Below are 17,277 nucleotides of genomic sequence, written 5' to 3'. Positions count from 1 at the left end.
AAAGAAAAGCAGGGATGAATAAAAGGAAGAAAAACCATGTTTTTATTTTTCTAAGAGGGTTTTTATAAAATCCCTACACCCCCACATATCAAGCTCCATTTCTAGTCTCTCTAGAACAAAATAAAGGAAATGAAGTCTAGAGAAAGGAGAGACATTAAAAACTGAGGAAAAGTGACAATCGTTAGAGTGCCAGGGAAGCCTTCCTATGTGCCCTTGAACAAGTCACTTAATCTTATGTTTGAATATTTAAAAGGGGGTAATAATTCAACATCTCTAAGGCAAGGAAGTATTACTTGTCACATTTTCAAGACCTACTAGGATTGTTTAGTTAGGAAAGAAGTTGAGTCTTTTTTTAAGCACCTTACTTACAGAGAACACAAGAAGTCCTGTATCCCTGAACACAGCAGGAACAAACATCAAGAATCAGGTTGCTTTGCTCACAGTTCGAGGTCTATTTCCAGCCAGCACTTTTCTCAAAAGCTCTCTCCACTTTATTTGTGTCAGGATCATACCACCAGTTTCCCCAGCTGCAATTAAGACCATGTCTACACTAGTGAACTCAAAACAGCATAGCTGTGACCTAGAGAGCTCTCCTGATGGAACAGATGCCTCATTGTAAAATTGTTTACATAGCCACTCTGTGCCAACAGGAGAGATCTCAACATAATACCACCTCAGTGAGAGGTAAGAGCTATGTCGGCAGAAGCAGTTCTTGAGCTACCGTGAACACTGTCACTTATGCTGATAAAACTTGTCACTCAGGGACTGTCTTGATTTACTGCAGGGTTGACATGCTGGAGGCAGCTATGCCAGGGTTTGATCTAGCAGGTCTAGTATGCATTTACTAAACTGAATGCTAAGGGCACCCTTGTCAACACCAGTATTCCTTGCAGTTGTGAGGAGTAAAGGAAGTCTATGGGAGTTTCTCCCATTGACCTTCCACTGTGGGGAGAGTGGAGAAATTTGACCTAAGGTACATTGACTCCAACTACTCCATTCTCATCGCTGGAGCTGTACATCTCAGGTAGACTTTCTCCCTAGCTCAGGCCTGGCTTCAGGTGGTAGTGCAGAAGTGACCTAAAGCTTCTTTGTTTCTTTTCTTTGCTCTATGATGTTTTCTGTAGCTTCTCTCACACATAGATGGAATCAAATTAATCCTCTGCAAAACCCCTCTGCCCACATAAAACTCAGCTTCTAGATGACCTTACATGGCCTGTGGTTTGGACAGCGGTTTATATTGTTTCAGATACTTACTGCACAAAGGAGCTTGATTGTCTTCTTACCCGTTTCCTGAATGATTGTTATTACACCCAACAGCATCAATGATGATTAACTCTCCCCACCCCATCTCTGCATGTCACCCTCCCACTGAGTTCCATCCACAGAGATGCTGGAGTCTAAATTGGAGACACCTTAAATTACCCATTTCAGAAAGAAAAAGTTATTCATCTTGTATCATTTATATTTTAGTAACATTTATCAGGACTTTCCACATCACTGCCCTAAACTGCTTTTACACTCAGATGTCTGAGTTTCTCTCCCTACCCGATTTTCTTTTGGGCTATCCAGGATAGGCCTTCGAAAAATGTGTTTGAGAAGTTTGTTAGTTGGAAAGAACAGCCATTCCTGTCTCATGAGGAATTCTCTATGGTCACCACTTTCACACATCAGTTTCTACAGTTATAGTCTCAGGATTTGGGGGCATCTACTCTGAAATCCCTAGTCTTGATACATTTCTGGATGGTTCTCATGAACATTGGTTAAGTTCTGAGACCAAAATATATCCTATACACCACCTGGGGTGTATGTGTGTGCGTGCATGTGCACAGTAATTCCCAAGGTTTATTCAACATTGGTCTATTCTCTCCTAGGATTATAGAATAAGCCACTCTTAAAAGTTTCTATGAATAAGGTCATACAGAGAATCTTTTCATTGTACAAGTGGTTGTCCACACTTTTGCTGTTAGAGATGTATGTTTTCACTTTTGGATTGTAAAGTTTCAGTGTAGTCCAAATTCCTTTATTGCTCTTCAGCTCTCCATACAAGAAGTTTGCAGTGATCCAGGCCAAAACATGAATACTGGGGTGCATGTTGACTGCTGTCTGTAAGCCATCACAAGAAATGGCATACAATGACCTACATCATTTAAATATTTGACAAAAAATTAGCTAGCTGAAATCCCAACTTCTAAAAGGACAGTTAAGAATATAAGAAAGGCGATTACTGGGTCAGACCAAAGGTCCATCTCGCACAGCATCCCATCTGCCGACAGTGGCCAGTGCTAGGTGCCTCAGAAGGGGTGGACCAAAGACAATGATCAAGCAACTTGTCTCCTGCCATCCATCTCCAGCCTCTGACAAACAGAAGCCTGGCACACCATTCCTACTCCCTGGCTAATAGCCTTGTATGGACCTAAACTCCATAATTTATCTAGCTTGTCTTTGAACTCACTTATAGTCCTAGCCTTCACAGCCTCCTCTGGTAAGGAGTTCCATAGGTTGACTGTGCACTTGGGAAGGGAGGGACCAAAACAAAAAACAACTTTTTTTTATTAATTTTAAACCTGCTACCCATTAATTTCATTTGGTGTCCTCTAGTTCTGATATTATAGGAACAAGTAACACTTATTTGTTCACCCTCTTCCCATGGCTTGATTTTATATACTACTACCATATTCCCCCATCAGTCTCCTCTTTTCTAAACTGAAAAGTCCCAGTCTCTGTAGCCTCTCCTCATACAGGACCTGTTCCAAACCCCTGATCATTTTAGTTGCCCTTTTCTGAACCTTTTCCAATGCCAAAATATCTTCTTCTGAGGTGAGGAGACTACATTGGTATGCAGTATTCAAGATGTGGGTGTACCATAGTTTTAAAGGGGCAGTAAAATATTCCTTGTCTTATTTTCTAACATCCTATTTGCTTTTTTGATTGCTGCTGCACACTGCATGGATGTTTTCAGAGAGCTATCCATGATAACTCCAAGACCTCTTTTCTAATTAGTTGTAGCTAGTTTGGCCCCCCCCCCGCCCCCATCATATTGCATGCATACTTTGGGTTACTTCCCCCCACCCCCCATGTGCCTTACTTTACACTTGTCCACATTAACCTTCTATAACTTTAAGAGACTGACGTGCCAGAATGGTACAAGCTTTGAGAATCTCTAAAGAGTGTCACAGAAAATCTGAGACACTTTGGGGTCAAAGGTTCTCTTTTGGTCTGTGAGAAACTCACCTGAAAACCCCAAATATGATGAAGAATTCAATCAAAGACTCCTGCTTCTTTCACAGTCTCTTGGCTTTTCATGGGGTAAGATTTATTTTGTGAAGTAGACCATAAACAACTATCGCTTGACTGAGACATTTGGACCTCTGACAGTCCAGTTCACTGGTGCAAAGAGGCTGTCTTATGGGGATCCCTCTTTGTAACACAGAAATCACATTTCCCCTACACAAAATGTTCTGCATCCTGCCTGCATTTCACCAATCCCAAAAGTATCCAGCAATTTTAAATGTTGGCAGTGTTGGCATTTTTGCCCTAGGACAAAAGAGCATGGGGCAGGGAGACATGAATTAACTCTTTTCTTGGACCAGCTTCTGTTGCTAGAAGATTTCTAACTGAAAACTGCTGAAGTAGAGTGCCTGAGTCACAACAATCTCAGATGTCTTCTGTATCTGGTACAACCAGCTATATCTATACCCATTACTACTGACTTCTCCCTTCTCCACCCCAAAGCTCTCTCACTGGCCTTGAAAACTATACTGTGGCATTCTGAGGGAATGCTAACACTATGCTTCATGGTGGTTGTGTGGTAGATGATCTTCCAATCACGAGCTAGTTCAATTTGAGAATTCGCTCTGAACTTCTATTCTCAAAATGCACATCTACTGTTCCAATGGATGAACCAGGAACATGTGCACTTAAATTATAGGAAAATATAGTCTCCCTGGAAAAGCACCCACTCCCCTGAAAAGCCAATTCCTTGCTATCTGCTCAGTGCAGCACTTGCAATGAATCAAAGACACCAGCATTACCATGTTAAGTGTCCAGATGTGTGTGATGGAAGTCAAAGCACTACAACTTTGCCAAAGAACCCTTTCAAGAATCCTGAAGCTGAAAAGCCATTGCAGGAATATTTGGTCCGTCCTTACCACAAACTTCCTCCCATACAAATAGTGGTAAAAATGTTTCAAACTGCCAGGTGTTCCTTAAGCATAATGCAATAACTTCTCTAGGGAAAACAGACTGTCACACACTTAAAGATCCAGTGTGGAAAAACAGACAACCTGTGTCTCAACAGAATCCAGGGTCTCATCTGTTTGTGGATGGATAAGAATTCTTTAAAAATTTTGATTGCCAATATAATTTAGTGCTATCATTTTTTCTTAACTAGAGCTATGAGTGAGGCCCTAGGACTAACTGAGATCTCAGTTATGACTTCCTGATAAATTTCTTAAATGGCCTGTAATGCTTCTTTCCCCTTTGTTACTACTAAAATTACATGGTTTCATTCCGTGTAATCTGGTGTTACCTTACTGCATTACAGCCTTACTGTTAAGATTGGGGAAATAAGTACTGGTTTCCACACAAAGCCTTATGGACCTCTCTAGCACAATTCTGCCAATTTAAAAGATAAGCAAAGAACTAATTCAAAAGTAATCCTGAAAGCTCAAATTCGTTCCTTTCTCTTTGGCAGTTTTCTTCCATGCTAGCAGTTACCACAGCCACTGGATCAAGTTTGGTAGGTTTATCTCCTTTTTCCACTATTTGCAGTTTGAGACACACTATTCATCAAGTATTAAATCTAATCTGGCTTCAAACCCACAAGTACTTCAGCTGCTAAGATATCCCTAAAAATTGGGGTCTCCAAAGAAAGTTCTTCACTCCACCTTTCCTTGCTAAAGAAAGATATCAGGTCATAGTTTCTGCCCCCTGGGAGCAAGATAATTTGTTCACTGCAAACCAATTGGTTACAGTCATTTGCTTCACTTGGCCTACATCTGCAAAAAAAGAGTATCCACAGACTGAATTTTCAACACTCTCCCCAGTATTTACTAGTCACTGAAACAAAATAGATTAGCTCATCATCTTTACTACACAGGCTTTACATTTTTAAACTCTCCCTGACCTCTCTCCCCCCCCCATTTTTGTACTATGGAACATTCCATCACTCCCTTTGGCAGAAACCAATTTGTTGGTGGTTTTGATCCCTTATTTTCCAGGCTTTTCAGTGAGCACGGTTTAACAACTTGTTAGACTAGACATTATTCCAGTGGAATTCAAAGATTATATTACATCCTGATAGCCAAACTCCAACTGTTACTTAACTGCCAAGAACTAAAGATCTACTAGACTGATCCTTGTATCTCAATGCTTTGTCTTGACATTTCCCAAACTAGGTGACAAGCTTTCAGTAGTTACTGGTGACTGCCTGCCATTCTTCTATTTACAACAATTTTTTTTTTGGTCATTGGGCAAAGTCTTGCCCAATAAAACTTACCCAACCCAAGTTGTCTCCTTTAAGTCTTTCATTATTGCTAATTTCCTTTATTTTTCAAACTAAGTTTATTACTTTCTTAATTATTCAAAAATGCCATGAAGCATAAAGTTAGAATCACCTTTTCTGTCAGACATAGTACAGAACAGTACTTCGAAAGCTCCTAGCAATCAGCTTCCATCTTCCTCACTAGTGCCTGAGTCCTCTTCCAGTGCACTGCTGCAAGGAAAGATCTGTATTCCACAGAAAATGCCACAGCTGTGGTGTGATTCTAGCCTCTTTTCACTCATCTTAGTTTAAAGTTAAAACTCCAGCAGAAAGTCTTAAGCTGATCCACTGACAATTTATATTGGAAGTCCTCCTGGAATCTGAACATGAGGGGAATACAAGTCTGCGTGTCCTTGGCCAGTTGAGGAGTTTATGCTCCACCTTTCTTCTAGCTGTGCACTGGCCAGTTAAGGTTGATGGCTGGCTCCAAATGTCCAGATCTAGCACTAGCCCTTGAGATGCAAGCTCAGCTTGGTTTTCTGGGAGAAGTTGGCACCACTGGCGATAGCTGCTAAAAAAAGTCCTTTCCACTAATTCTCCCAGGCAGTTGATCTCTGGTGTTGCACTAAGCCTCCCAGGGAGCTCTTCCATCAAAGACTGTTTCAATTCAAATAAATGAGGATTTTACACTATTAAACATCTTGCCCACTTCCAACCCCTGAGCCTTCATAGGCAACAAGGTACAAAATGGATAAAAATATCCAGCTTTATTTACTAAAGTCCTCTAGCTGGCCCACTTCCACATGCAGGTAGCTGCTTTCCACTGTGATCTAAGACACTTTTCACATCTCCTTAAAATCCTGGGCTGCAGCTCATCTCATAGGTTCCAAGATGGACAAAGCTTTCCTGGCCTCCCCCATTCCATGGAAAATATCCTGGTTATCTCAATCTATCTTGCCATTCCAGAATAAGAAAACATTAGATGAGCTTTCCAATCTATCTGGACACAGGTGCTCTAGAGATTTCACCTCCGCCTGCAAGTTTTTCCTCCGCTCTTTCTGGAAAGCTTCCACATGCTACTTTAAATTCCTTTGACAAAGTACGCAGCACAGCCCTCTCAACCCCGCCCCCCCCCCCCTTTTTTTTTTTTTTTTTTTTTTTTTTTATAAACAAACATGTTTCTCATACTTGTTTTACTTCCTTTTACTCATATTTCTCCTGAGAAATTGGATCACAGATATAAAAGTTGGGATCCTTTCTAAAATGAATTCTTAGCCTGTTTTTGGAATCTTGTACATTTTTTACATTACAATGGGAAATTGATAGAATCAAGTTTTTTTGGTCAATGAATAAGACTACATACAGGATTTAAAGTGCAGGAGAAAGTTTTTTTTGCTCACAATTCCAATCCAATCTCCTGACACCACTTTACCCCAAAAGGTGCTCTACTTCATCAGGGTTGCATTTTATACATCTGATATGTACACATACATGCACACCCATCACCACATGCTTCTGTGGTGTTCCTCTGACACAGGGATGCTGTCAAATCTAGCCTTGGGGGATAAGCCACCCTCAACATAGCTCGATTTCTGAATATTGCCACATGGCCTCTGTTTTGAGCAGTGGCTCCTACGCTTTCAGGGAAGTGTTTGACAAAATGACGCTGATTGTTTCATGCCTTTACCCTGAATTGTGGAGATTACATCTACTACCTTTAATAAGGTGTAATCCAACAAAGCTATACATTTAAGATCATCTAGTATCTCGGGGGGGAGTGGCGGCATAAATATACTCAACTGGTCAGATCAAGCAGCCTCAAAGTCTGAATAATAAGGGGACATGATGGTGGTACAAGTTAAGACCAGTCAAGAGAGGGAAGTCTGGGTTCTCATTATTCTCAAAGCTATAAGACCACAAGTTTAAAGAGTGGAAGTCATGACTAAGGCCAAGCTGTGTCTCAGAAACTGACTAAAAATCATGGACAGGTCATAGGCAAAGATGAAAAAAATTCACAAAAACTGAGACCTGATTTTTTTTAAAGTAACTAAAAGCCATCTGTAGGTCCCTAAACTGCCTGCAGCAGGGCAGGTGTGCAGCAGTTAGGAACCCAAGTAGCCCCAAATACAGGATGGGTTTTAGAACTGTAGGGGGGTGTGGTGGGAGAGAAAGGAGATCAGAGGTAGCAGGAGTACCCTGAAGCTTCCAGTCCCCATAGCTCCTGAGTGCCACAGGCTGAAGTCATGGAGGTCACTGGAAGCGAGACCCACTGACTTTTGGGATCTCCATGACTGAAGCATTGCCCTGCTTATTATCACAATACATTCATACCCAATGGCCTAGTGAAAGATGAGAGAATCAGATAAGTATATTAACAACATGGATGAATGTTATTTCAGGGACTCCACATATTCCATAAGGGTACTGTTTTATACTTAACTGTCAGCTCTGGTTTACGACATAGGAATTTTTCCCTGTTAAGGAATTACTGTACAGTTGTAAACATGAGCTTTGTTTAACCCTTCCACAATCATCTGTTATTGGCCATTGCTCATTCACAATTGACTAGACAGTCCAGTGGTAATTAGAGAACTCTGGAGTTTCAGCATAAGAATTCTGCGTTATGAGTGAAACCAGAACAGCCATATGCAAATATGGGAGCCACAGAGCAGTTCCCTCATATACATTCTCGTTCGCAGAAGGAAACAAGAATCTCTCTCCTGGCACCCGTCCCTGGTCTTAAGAGTTGGATTTCCGGTACTAAACTTAAGTGAATATTTTCAATATGGAAGAGACCTAAAAAGGTAACTGGAGGCAGAAGATGGAGGGCTGTCCCAGCTCAGGAGAACAAAGAGTGAGCAAAGCCCAGTCAGCAACTAGAATTAAAGGTGGTAAGTTTAAAACAAAATATAAAAACACCGAAACTAATACGAGGTTGGGTTTTTAAACAGCCATCTTGAAGTTTCTAGACTTGGACATTCGGGGTAAGGTCAAAATGAATCTGTGCCTTACTTTACACAATTTCCAACTACACCTGACTCATATTTTCAACTATTACTTACTAGAATTAAGCTTAAGAGGATTTAAACAAACTAGTCCAAACAGTCTTTGTGAAAATAAAATCCAGATGAGATAGAAGAATGATCGAACAATGCAGCATAGTACCAAAATTACGTGCTTTTTGCCTGTAGTTCTAGTTTTCTGATTTAATATCAAAGAGGCAATGTCTTGAAGGATTGACGCTTCACTTTTACATTAAAAGTTGCAGTTCTAGCCTGGTTCCCAGCTCCTCTGGGCTCCTCCCTCACTTCCACCATCTGGTGGAAGCCAGGGAAAATCCACAGCTGTCTGTCCCCTGGCTCCTGCACCTAGGGGAGATGGAGGCTGGATCAGGGAGCTGGTGAAGGAGCTGCACTCTCGCCAACTGTGATGGGGTTCAGGGGTCCCCCTGCACTGCACTCCGTCCGCTGGCAGGAGTGACTCTCACTCAGCAGGTACAACAGCAGGTTTATTAGGCAACAGATGTCCAGTTTCTCACAGAAGCAACAGCATAGCAGCCAGAGACAGTCCTTCCAACCTGTCCTGGGGGGAAGACCCCGAGGGGTGCCCCTCTGGGGTGTAGCTTTCCCCTCCTCAGGCTGGCTGCCTTCCAGCTCTCCCTTCTCCTCGCCTCTAACTGCCGCCCCCCGATTCAAAACCCAGCTCAGCTCCTCCCTGCTCTTTGTTCAGGCAGAGGTGTTATCTGCCAGTTGTAGCCCCAGGGTCATCCTTAGCCACTGGGAGCTGCTGCTTGCCTCGGACATCCAGCCTGACTCACACATGCACCCCCCCCACTCCATCACATCTCTCCCCCCTTCCAGACCGCACTGAGCGGGGTCACTTAGCCAGTGACCTGGGGAAGTTCGGGGCCCTCCCTGCGTGACAGGGCATCGGCTATGGTGTTGTTGCTCCCCTTGACGTGGACCACCTCCATGTCGTAGTCCTGCAGGAGCAGACTCCACCGCAGGAGCTTGGCGTTGGCCCCTTTCATGTGATGCAGCCAGGTCAGGGGTGAGTGATCGGTGTACACGGTGAAACGCCGTCCAAACAGGTACGGCTGCAGCTTCCCCAGCGCCCACACCATGGCCAGACATTCCTTCTCTATGGCCGCGTAGCTCTGCTCCCGGGGCAGCAGCTTCTTACTCAGGTACACAATGGGGTGTTTCTCCCCTTTGTCAGTCACCTGCATTAGCACCGCCCCCAGCCCCACGTCCGAGGCATCGGTGAACACCAGGAAGGGCTTGTTGAAGTCTGGATTTGCCAGCACTGGGGCCCTGACCAGAGCCTCCTTCAGCGCGCAGAGGGCCTCTTGGCACTGCTCGGTCCAAACCACCTTGTCAGGCTTTCCCTTTTTACACAGCTCCGTGAGGGGGGCTGCGATGGAGCTAAAGTGGGGCACAAACCTCCGGTAGTACCCCGCCATCCCAATGAAGGCCTGGACCTGCTTCTTAGTCTGGGGTGTTAGCCAATCTCTGACAGCCTCCACTTTAGCTGGCTCTGGCTTTAAGCAGCCGCTGCCCACCTTGTGGCCCAGGTAGGTCACCTCAGCCATTCCCACCTTGCACTTCCCTGCCTTGATAGTCAGACCAGCCTTCTGGAGCCGGCTCCTTGCTGGAGTCTATTCCCCTCTCAGACCAGCTGACCCCTGCCCAGCAGACGGAGATCAAGGAGGTGCTGCATTCGCATCAACAGCTGTTCTCGGACAGACCCGGACACACTGACCTGGCTGTCCACCGAATAGAGACAGGCACCCACGCCCCTATCAAGTGTGTGCCATTCAGAGCCACAGGGAGGACGGCTCAGGACATAGAGCGGGAGGTTGAAGACATGCTAGCTCTGGGGGTGATCCAACCCTCGTCCAGCCCCTGGGCCTCTCCCGTGGTGTTAGTCCCTAAAAAAGATGGGTCTGTTCGGTTTTGTGTGGACTATCGCAAGCTTAACGCCATCACTGTCTCGGACGCCTACCCCATGCCCAGGCCTGATGACCTTTTAGACAAGGTGGGGGGAGCCCGTTACCTCACCACCATAGACCTCACCAAGGGGTACTGGCAAGTGCCATTAGACCAAGATGCCCGGCTGAAGTCGGCTTTCATCACTCCTGTGGGGCTCTACGAGTTCTTGGTCCTGCCCTTCGGCCTCAAGGGGGCACCCGCTACCTTCCAGCATCTGGTGGACCAGCTACTGAAGGGGATGGAGAGCTTTGCCCTGGCTTACATGGATGACATTTGCATCTTCAGCCAGACGTGGGAGGACCAGTGGGATGGGGTTCAGGGGTCCCCCTGCACTGCACCCCGTCCGCTGGCAGGAGTGACTGTCACTCAGCAGGTACAACAGCAGGTTTATTAGGCAACAGATGTCCAGTTTCTCACAGAAGCAACAGCATAGCAGCCAGAGACAGTCCTTCCAACCTGTCCTGGGGGGAAGACCCCGAGGGGTGCCCCTCTGGGGTGTAGCTTTCCCCTCCTCAGGCTGGCTGCCTTCCAGCTCTCCCTTCTCCTCACCTCTAACTGCCGCCCCCCGATTCAAAACCCAGCTCAGCTCCTCCCTGCTCTTTGTTCAGGCAGAGGTGTTATCTGCCAGTTGTAGCCCCAGGGTCATCCTTAGCCACTGGGAGCTGCTGCTTGCCTCGGACATCCAGCCTGACTCACACATGCACCCCCTCCACTCCATCACACCAACCCACAGGATTTCTACTGGGGCTTAAATTTGCATTAATGCACATTAAGCACAAGTCAAAATCCCGTATATCAGGATTTACTGTACAGAAAAAAAAGTCATCCATATTACAAAAACTTCACAGGTAATCCTGCTGGAATATCAGAGGGGCTAAAAACTGAATGACCACTCCTGTTATCCCCTAGAAATTATGTCCTTTCAAGTCAGAGCTGAGACATTGATAAGATTATTTGGGCAGAAACTCTGCAGTATTGCCCTGTATGCAATACATATTCTGCACAGTAAGACATTCCCAGGGCTGTCAGCATGCCATTTGATAGAAATAAGCTCCCTAAAATACATTAAGTGGTACTGGAGAGAGAGTGCTCCTGCAAATATAGCCACAGAGCAACAAAACCATAGATCATTTAAAGTTCATTTGTTTGGATATTTACACCTTCAGAATTATGAAGTGCAATCTATTGCCTAATGAAAGTGATCTTTTCCTCACTGATGCAAGTCATTTGGCAACATTTCTGAATGGTGAGTTAAATTCAAAACCGATCAGAAGATGACAAATTTCATCACTAATTTATAGTACCCTCTAGCTCCTTCCTAGCCAAAGGAGAGTTTAAAAGTTAACCCTTCAACATATGAAGCCCAAAACTAATTATGGAAGACATTCCAAATTAATCCTATGCAAACCTGTAATAAGGTGACCACTCACCCATTTCTCATACACACATACATAGATAATATTTGAAAGATGTCAACTACACATTAAAGATTAGTCATATCTGCACTAAAGCTGTTATGTAGCACAGCCCCAGCTGTGTCACTAAAGAGTTACAGCAGATAATTCCTATATCAACTAACATTTCTTCCTCCCACTGAAATAGGTAATCCACCTCTCTCAGGCAGTAGCTAGGCTGATCAGTTCTTCTGTTGATTTAGTGGAATCTGCACTGGGAGTTAGATTGACTTAACTACAGCATTCAAGGTAAGCACTTTTTCTACAGATGAGTGACAGCTTGGTTGGTCTAATTTAAGAAAGACTTACACCAACAGATTTACAAGTATTACAAATACATTACCTGACCCAGAGCCTGAAGTAGTCATATCATAAATTAAATCTTTTAGAGTAGTTCCCTCAGATATAAAAGGACGATCCAATGAGGGATCCTCTTCACTTGGTACACGATGATGAATGACAGTACGATTATGGCAGATATACAGAATTAACATTAGTGAAATGCAAACAAAGCAGACTGGTCCAGCAATGATTGCTGCCAACTCCACAGGTCCTAGATTAGAAGAGGATTCTCCTGACGTAGGTTCTAGAAGCAGCCAAGGTAAAAGAAAGTTACTATTTTGCAATAGCAAATATGTTTATAATTAAATTTTTTAGTATTTGTGGCATATATTGTTCAGCTACAATTCCTTTGAAGCATTTTATTTCAATAAGATAAAATTGAGTCAATCCTCTCAGTGCTTTGAAAGACATTGTTATATACTGCAGAGACTGCCCTGTACTTACTGTAGGTAGCTTCATTTAGAAAGCTCTATACTCATTTGATGCAAGCCATGCAGCATTATGAAGCAAGGGACTTATTGGGAAGTAGTCTATACTTAATGTTTCATTTCTTGATCTACACCTTCAAAAATATATTTAGACCTCAGATGGATGCCCTGGTCTGTGCTGATACAATTCTGAGTCTAAGTCTGGAAGAGACCTTGAGGTCTTCCAGTCCAGCTCTCTGAACTCCTGACAGGACTAAGTACTATATACCCTCAAAGCTCTTAAAATCGCCAGTAGTGGTGATTCCACAACCTTTGTTAGGTAAGTTATTACAGGGCTTAACTACTTTAACATTAGGAAACTGAGTCAATACTGGAAAAAACTGCTTGTTGCAATTTAAAACCACTGCTTCACCTCCTATCCTTGGAGATTAAGAACAATTTTTATAGTCTTAACTGCTTTTATGTACTTGAACCGTTATGTCCCTTCTCAGTCTTTTCTTCCCCAGACTAAAATCCAATTTTCAATCTTCCCACATAGGTCACATTTTTTAAATAAAAATCAATCTTGTTGCTCTTCTCTGGACTCCCCAATTTGGCCTCATCTTTCTGCAAAAATGGTCCCCCAGATCTGGGCATGTTACTGCAGCTGAAATCTAATCAGCACAGAATCGAGCAGAATAATTACATATAAAACACTCCTAGTAATACATCCCAGAAAGTTGGCCTTTTCTGTAAGAGTGTGACTTAGTTTGTGATCCACTCCCAGTTCCTTTTCTGGAATACTCCTTAGAGGGTAATTTCCCATTTGTGTGCATGCACACAATTGATTATTCCTTCTTAAATGGGAGTACTATTTATTTTAGACCATTTCTCCAGATTGATTTGAATTTTAATCTCACCTTCCCAAAAACTTGCAATCATTCCTCATTGAGCATCACCCACAAACTTTGTATGTGTACTCTAACATCTTAGTCAATTAAAGAGAACAAGAACCTGATCCGATCTTGTGGAATCCCATTTAATATGCCATTTGAGCTTGATAGAATCCTTGTTTACTCTCTGGGAATGGTTTTCAAACCAGTTAAGCACCCACTGTATAATAGCTTGTATTTCCCTACGGTGTTGCTCTATTATTATTATTATTATTATTAATTCTGAGAAGGCCATTCTAGATATCAAGAGCCTTACTAATGTCAAACTATACGACATCTACTGCTTCCCTCCCCACAACCACTAGGCTTGTTAGCTTCCTTGGGGGATGTGGTGGTGGAGGTGCTATCGGACTGGTTTGTCACCCGTTGTTCTTGACAAGTCCCTTGTGATCATTATTTATCACCTTAATCTTCCCCATGTCTGCAAGTGGATTGCTTCATTATCTTTCAGGGAACTGAAGTTAAGCTGACCAGTTTGTAATTCCACAGGTTGTCCTTATTTCCCTTTTAATAGATGGGCACAGTATTTACCCCTTTTCTTAGTCCTCTGGAATCAGCTGTCTTCCATAACTTTTCAAAGAAAAGTCACTTATGCTTCAGCCATCTCCTTAGTCAGCTCTTTGAATATTCTAGGACTTGTATCATAAGGCCCTAGTAATGTGAAGACATTTAACATGTCTACATAATTTTTCACTAGCTTTCCTTATGTCAGCCTCTCATTCTATTTCCTTCTCATTAACATTCACTACAAGTTATCCAATCACTAACATTTTTGATAAAACCAACAAAACCATTTAGTATCTCTGCTATTTCAATTTTTTTTTTTTTTTATGGTCTTCCCTCCCTCATTTTTAGTTATGCTCAATTTGGTTTTCTTAAAATTTTATGATGAGCATCATTGATTTTGTTGGGGAATTACTTTAGAAAACAAAATAGTCTTTACCTGGTGTTGGAGGCGGTATTGTATTGCAGTAGTCTCTGTCACAGCAACGAAGTGAAGTAACAACGCCCTCTCTGGGCGAGGGAGCACAAACAAAGGGCCGGTCTCGTGGAATCAGATCAACTTCTGCTATGCACATGCTATTATGTATGATTTTGCCTTGAGTCCGTGTTACAGAAGCAAAGCAGAGCCCGTCTGTCACACATGTAAAGTTGTCTTTTGTACAGAGTTGGCAAAAACACTGTAATGCTGTATTGAAGGAAAATAAGTTTGTGGTAGTTATGTTAAGCAATAAGACAACTATGAAACAGTCAGAAATTAAGAGGCAGATATTTTCTCCATTGCCAAGTTTCTAAGTTATGTGCTGCATCATAACAGAATGCAAATTGATGCCTATTAAGAGGCTAACAATATAAGGGAGCAGGAAAGAGGATAAGAGAAAACTTGCTCCAATCTTAATTATGTACAGGTTGAACCTCTCTAATCCTGCATACTCATCTGGCAACATCTGTAGTCCATCATGATTTTAGTTCACCAGATAGTTATCATGGGTGTGGCCAAGTTTCTCATGGGCCAATAAAGTTTCTTTACAGCCACTACTCCCAGCTTTCAGTGTTCTGTGCTGTTATTCAGCTGTAATTTACACTTAACATTTAAGAGCCCAGTATGTAGTGTTTGTAATAGTGCTGGACAATAGTGACCACCTGTCCTTCTGCAATTCTCTTGTTCATCACCAGTCAAGTCCTGAGGGTGCTGGATTAGAGATGTTCAACCTATATAAACAGTCTCTGCAAAAAGCCACAAAACCCCCTACACATACAAGTAAAAACAGTTGAAAAATCTACCAAAAAAAGCAAGTGAAGTATTTTGAAGTTTACTGTAAAGTGAACTATTGTAACAGTATATCACCTAAAGCAGGGATGGGTAACTTACAGCCCACCCTCCCCAGCCCTGCCGCTTGCCTTTTTCTAGCCTGCAAGGCTCAGGGCTTACCACCCCTACCCACCTCACCCCTGCAGTGGAGTGCCAAGGAAGAACCTCAATCCCCTGTCCCCTCCCACATCCTCTCCCCCCACCCCCACAGGCCCTTCACAACCTCTGCCTGCTCCTACACTTATGCTCAGACCCCCACATTACAGCTCCTCTCTTCCACACCAGTCTGCTCCTATACCCTACACCCTCCCAGCACCTTCTCCTTCCACACCCATGGGCACTATCATGCTCCTGCATCCTACTTCCTGCTCAGACCCTGCACCCTCTCTGCTTCCCAGCAGCCCACTCCCACACCCAAGTCTTCATTTTTGACCCAACCCAGAGCCTGGAAGACCTTTTACAGAAGTCTAACGCCAGGCCTCCAGAAGAGTTTAAGCCAGTCCTGAGGGAGAAGCCACCAGCCTTGTATTTTCCTCTTCTTTCCCCAGGCTAGAATATGAGAATAATCCTGGTGACCTTAACTGCATGGGTCAGAGGATTTTTTTTCCCCCCTTTCCTCTGCTCACCAGTGGGGCCACATCAGTGAGGTGTCTTCAAACCCCCCCCCCCCCTCCAACTTTTGCTTCTCAAAGAAGAAAAAAAAAAAAAAAAAATCACTCAGTTGGGTCAGTGGCCCTCCACAACCTGAAAATATTTCCTATCTGATTTAAGTATCGGAGGGGTAGCCGTGTTAGTCTGGATCTGTAACAGCAACGAAGGGTCCTGTGGCACCTTATAGACTAACAGAAAAGTTTTGAGCATGAGCTTTTGTGAGCACAGACTCACTACTTCTTCAGATTCATCTGAAGTGAGTCTGTGCTCACGAAAGCTCATGCTCAAAACTTTTCTGTTAGTCTATAAAGTGCCACAGGACCCTTCGTTGCTGTTACCTGATTTAAAGCATTAATCCCTAATGCCTAATCCTGGGGTTTCTGAAGTCAACAGTAATTTTTCCATTTCACCAAAAGCACATAATTAATGTCTGCACCACACTATTAGCCACACACCATGCATTAAAGACACCTTATTTCCCAATATTTTATAGGCTTCTCCCTTTCTCCAAGGGCCAAAGTTCTTTAAAACAACTTAGCCAACTCCCATTTCACTCAACAGAATCATTACCTTTGACTTTAGAGGAATTATATTGGGTCCTCATTGTGCACCTGCAGGAGTAGAATTCAAACACTACCATGGCACAGCTACTGAGCTGTATCTGTGCTACAACAGCACTGGCACTGTAGACAAAAGGCTTCTCCCCCACCCCTATGTAATGGTAGCTAGACTGACTGAAGCACATGTCCACTCCTGAAGTTCGGCTGACTTAACTAGGGTATTCAGCACTATTACATTTACAAGAGCCTTCACAAGGAAGTCTACTACATTTATGCATGGAGGGGCTGTAGAGGGAAATTAGAGTTGTTGACAAAAAGACCCCCCAACAAAAGAAGAGACTAGTGTGTCAATTTATGCCCATCTACTTATAGAGAGAGCAAGCTAAAAGGTTCAGGTTTATGCCACAGACTTTTTTTTTTTTTTTTTTTTTTTTTTAAAGAAAACTACTCCATGGATCTTGCCAAGGAATACCAGCGAAAAGGGTGAGGAACTGCTATTTCAAAAGTAAAAAAGTTTAAGTTTGATGCCATTTGCATAAAGACACAAAGGACCTAAAAAGGTTTGTTTTCCAGCACTTCTAACAAAGCACAGTTACACCAGTTACTACTTAGTACAAATGAAAG

The 17,277-nt window shown here is 43.1% G+C and overlaps 1 protein-coding gene across 1 annotated transcript in view; it reads right to left on the bottom strand.

The window, feature by feature from the left end:
• Window positions 1–17,277, bottom strand: part of TGFBR1 (transforming growth factor beta receptor 1) — an 89,344-nt gene that overhangs the window by 42,094 nt on the left and 29,973 nt on the right. Inside the window, exons 2-3 of the mRNA XM_074987943.1 lie at window positions 14,573–14,818; window positions 12,271–12,513 (exon numbers count right to left, since the gene is read on the bottom strand). Coding sequence (XP_074844044.1) covers window positions 12,271–12,513; window positions 14,573–14,818 — 489 coding nt within the window. The remainder of the gene's footprint in view (window positions 1–12,270; window positions 12,514–14,572; window positions 14,819–17,277) is intronic.

Source organism: Carettochelys insculpta, chromosome 2 (assembly GCF_033958435.1).
Source record: "Carettochelys insculpta isolate YL-2023 chromosome 2, ASM3395843v1, whole genome shotgun sequence".
Classification (NCBI taxonomy): domain Eukaryota; kingdom Metazoa; phylum Chordata; order Testudines; family Carettochelyidae; genus Carettochelys; species Carettochelys insculpta.
Note: the sequence above shows the minus strand (reverse complement) of the source record. Positions and strands in the feature narration are given on the sequence as shown.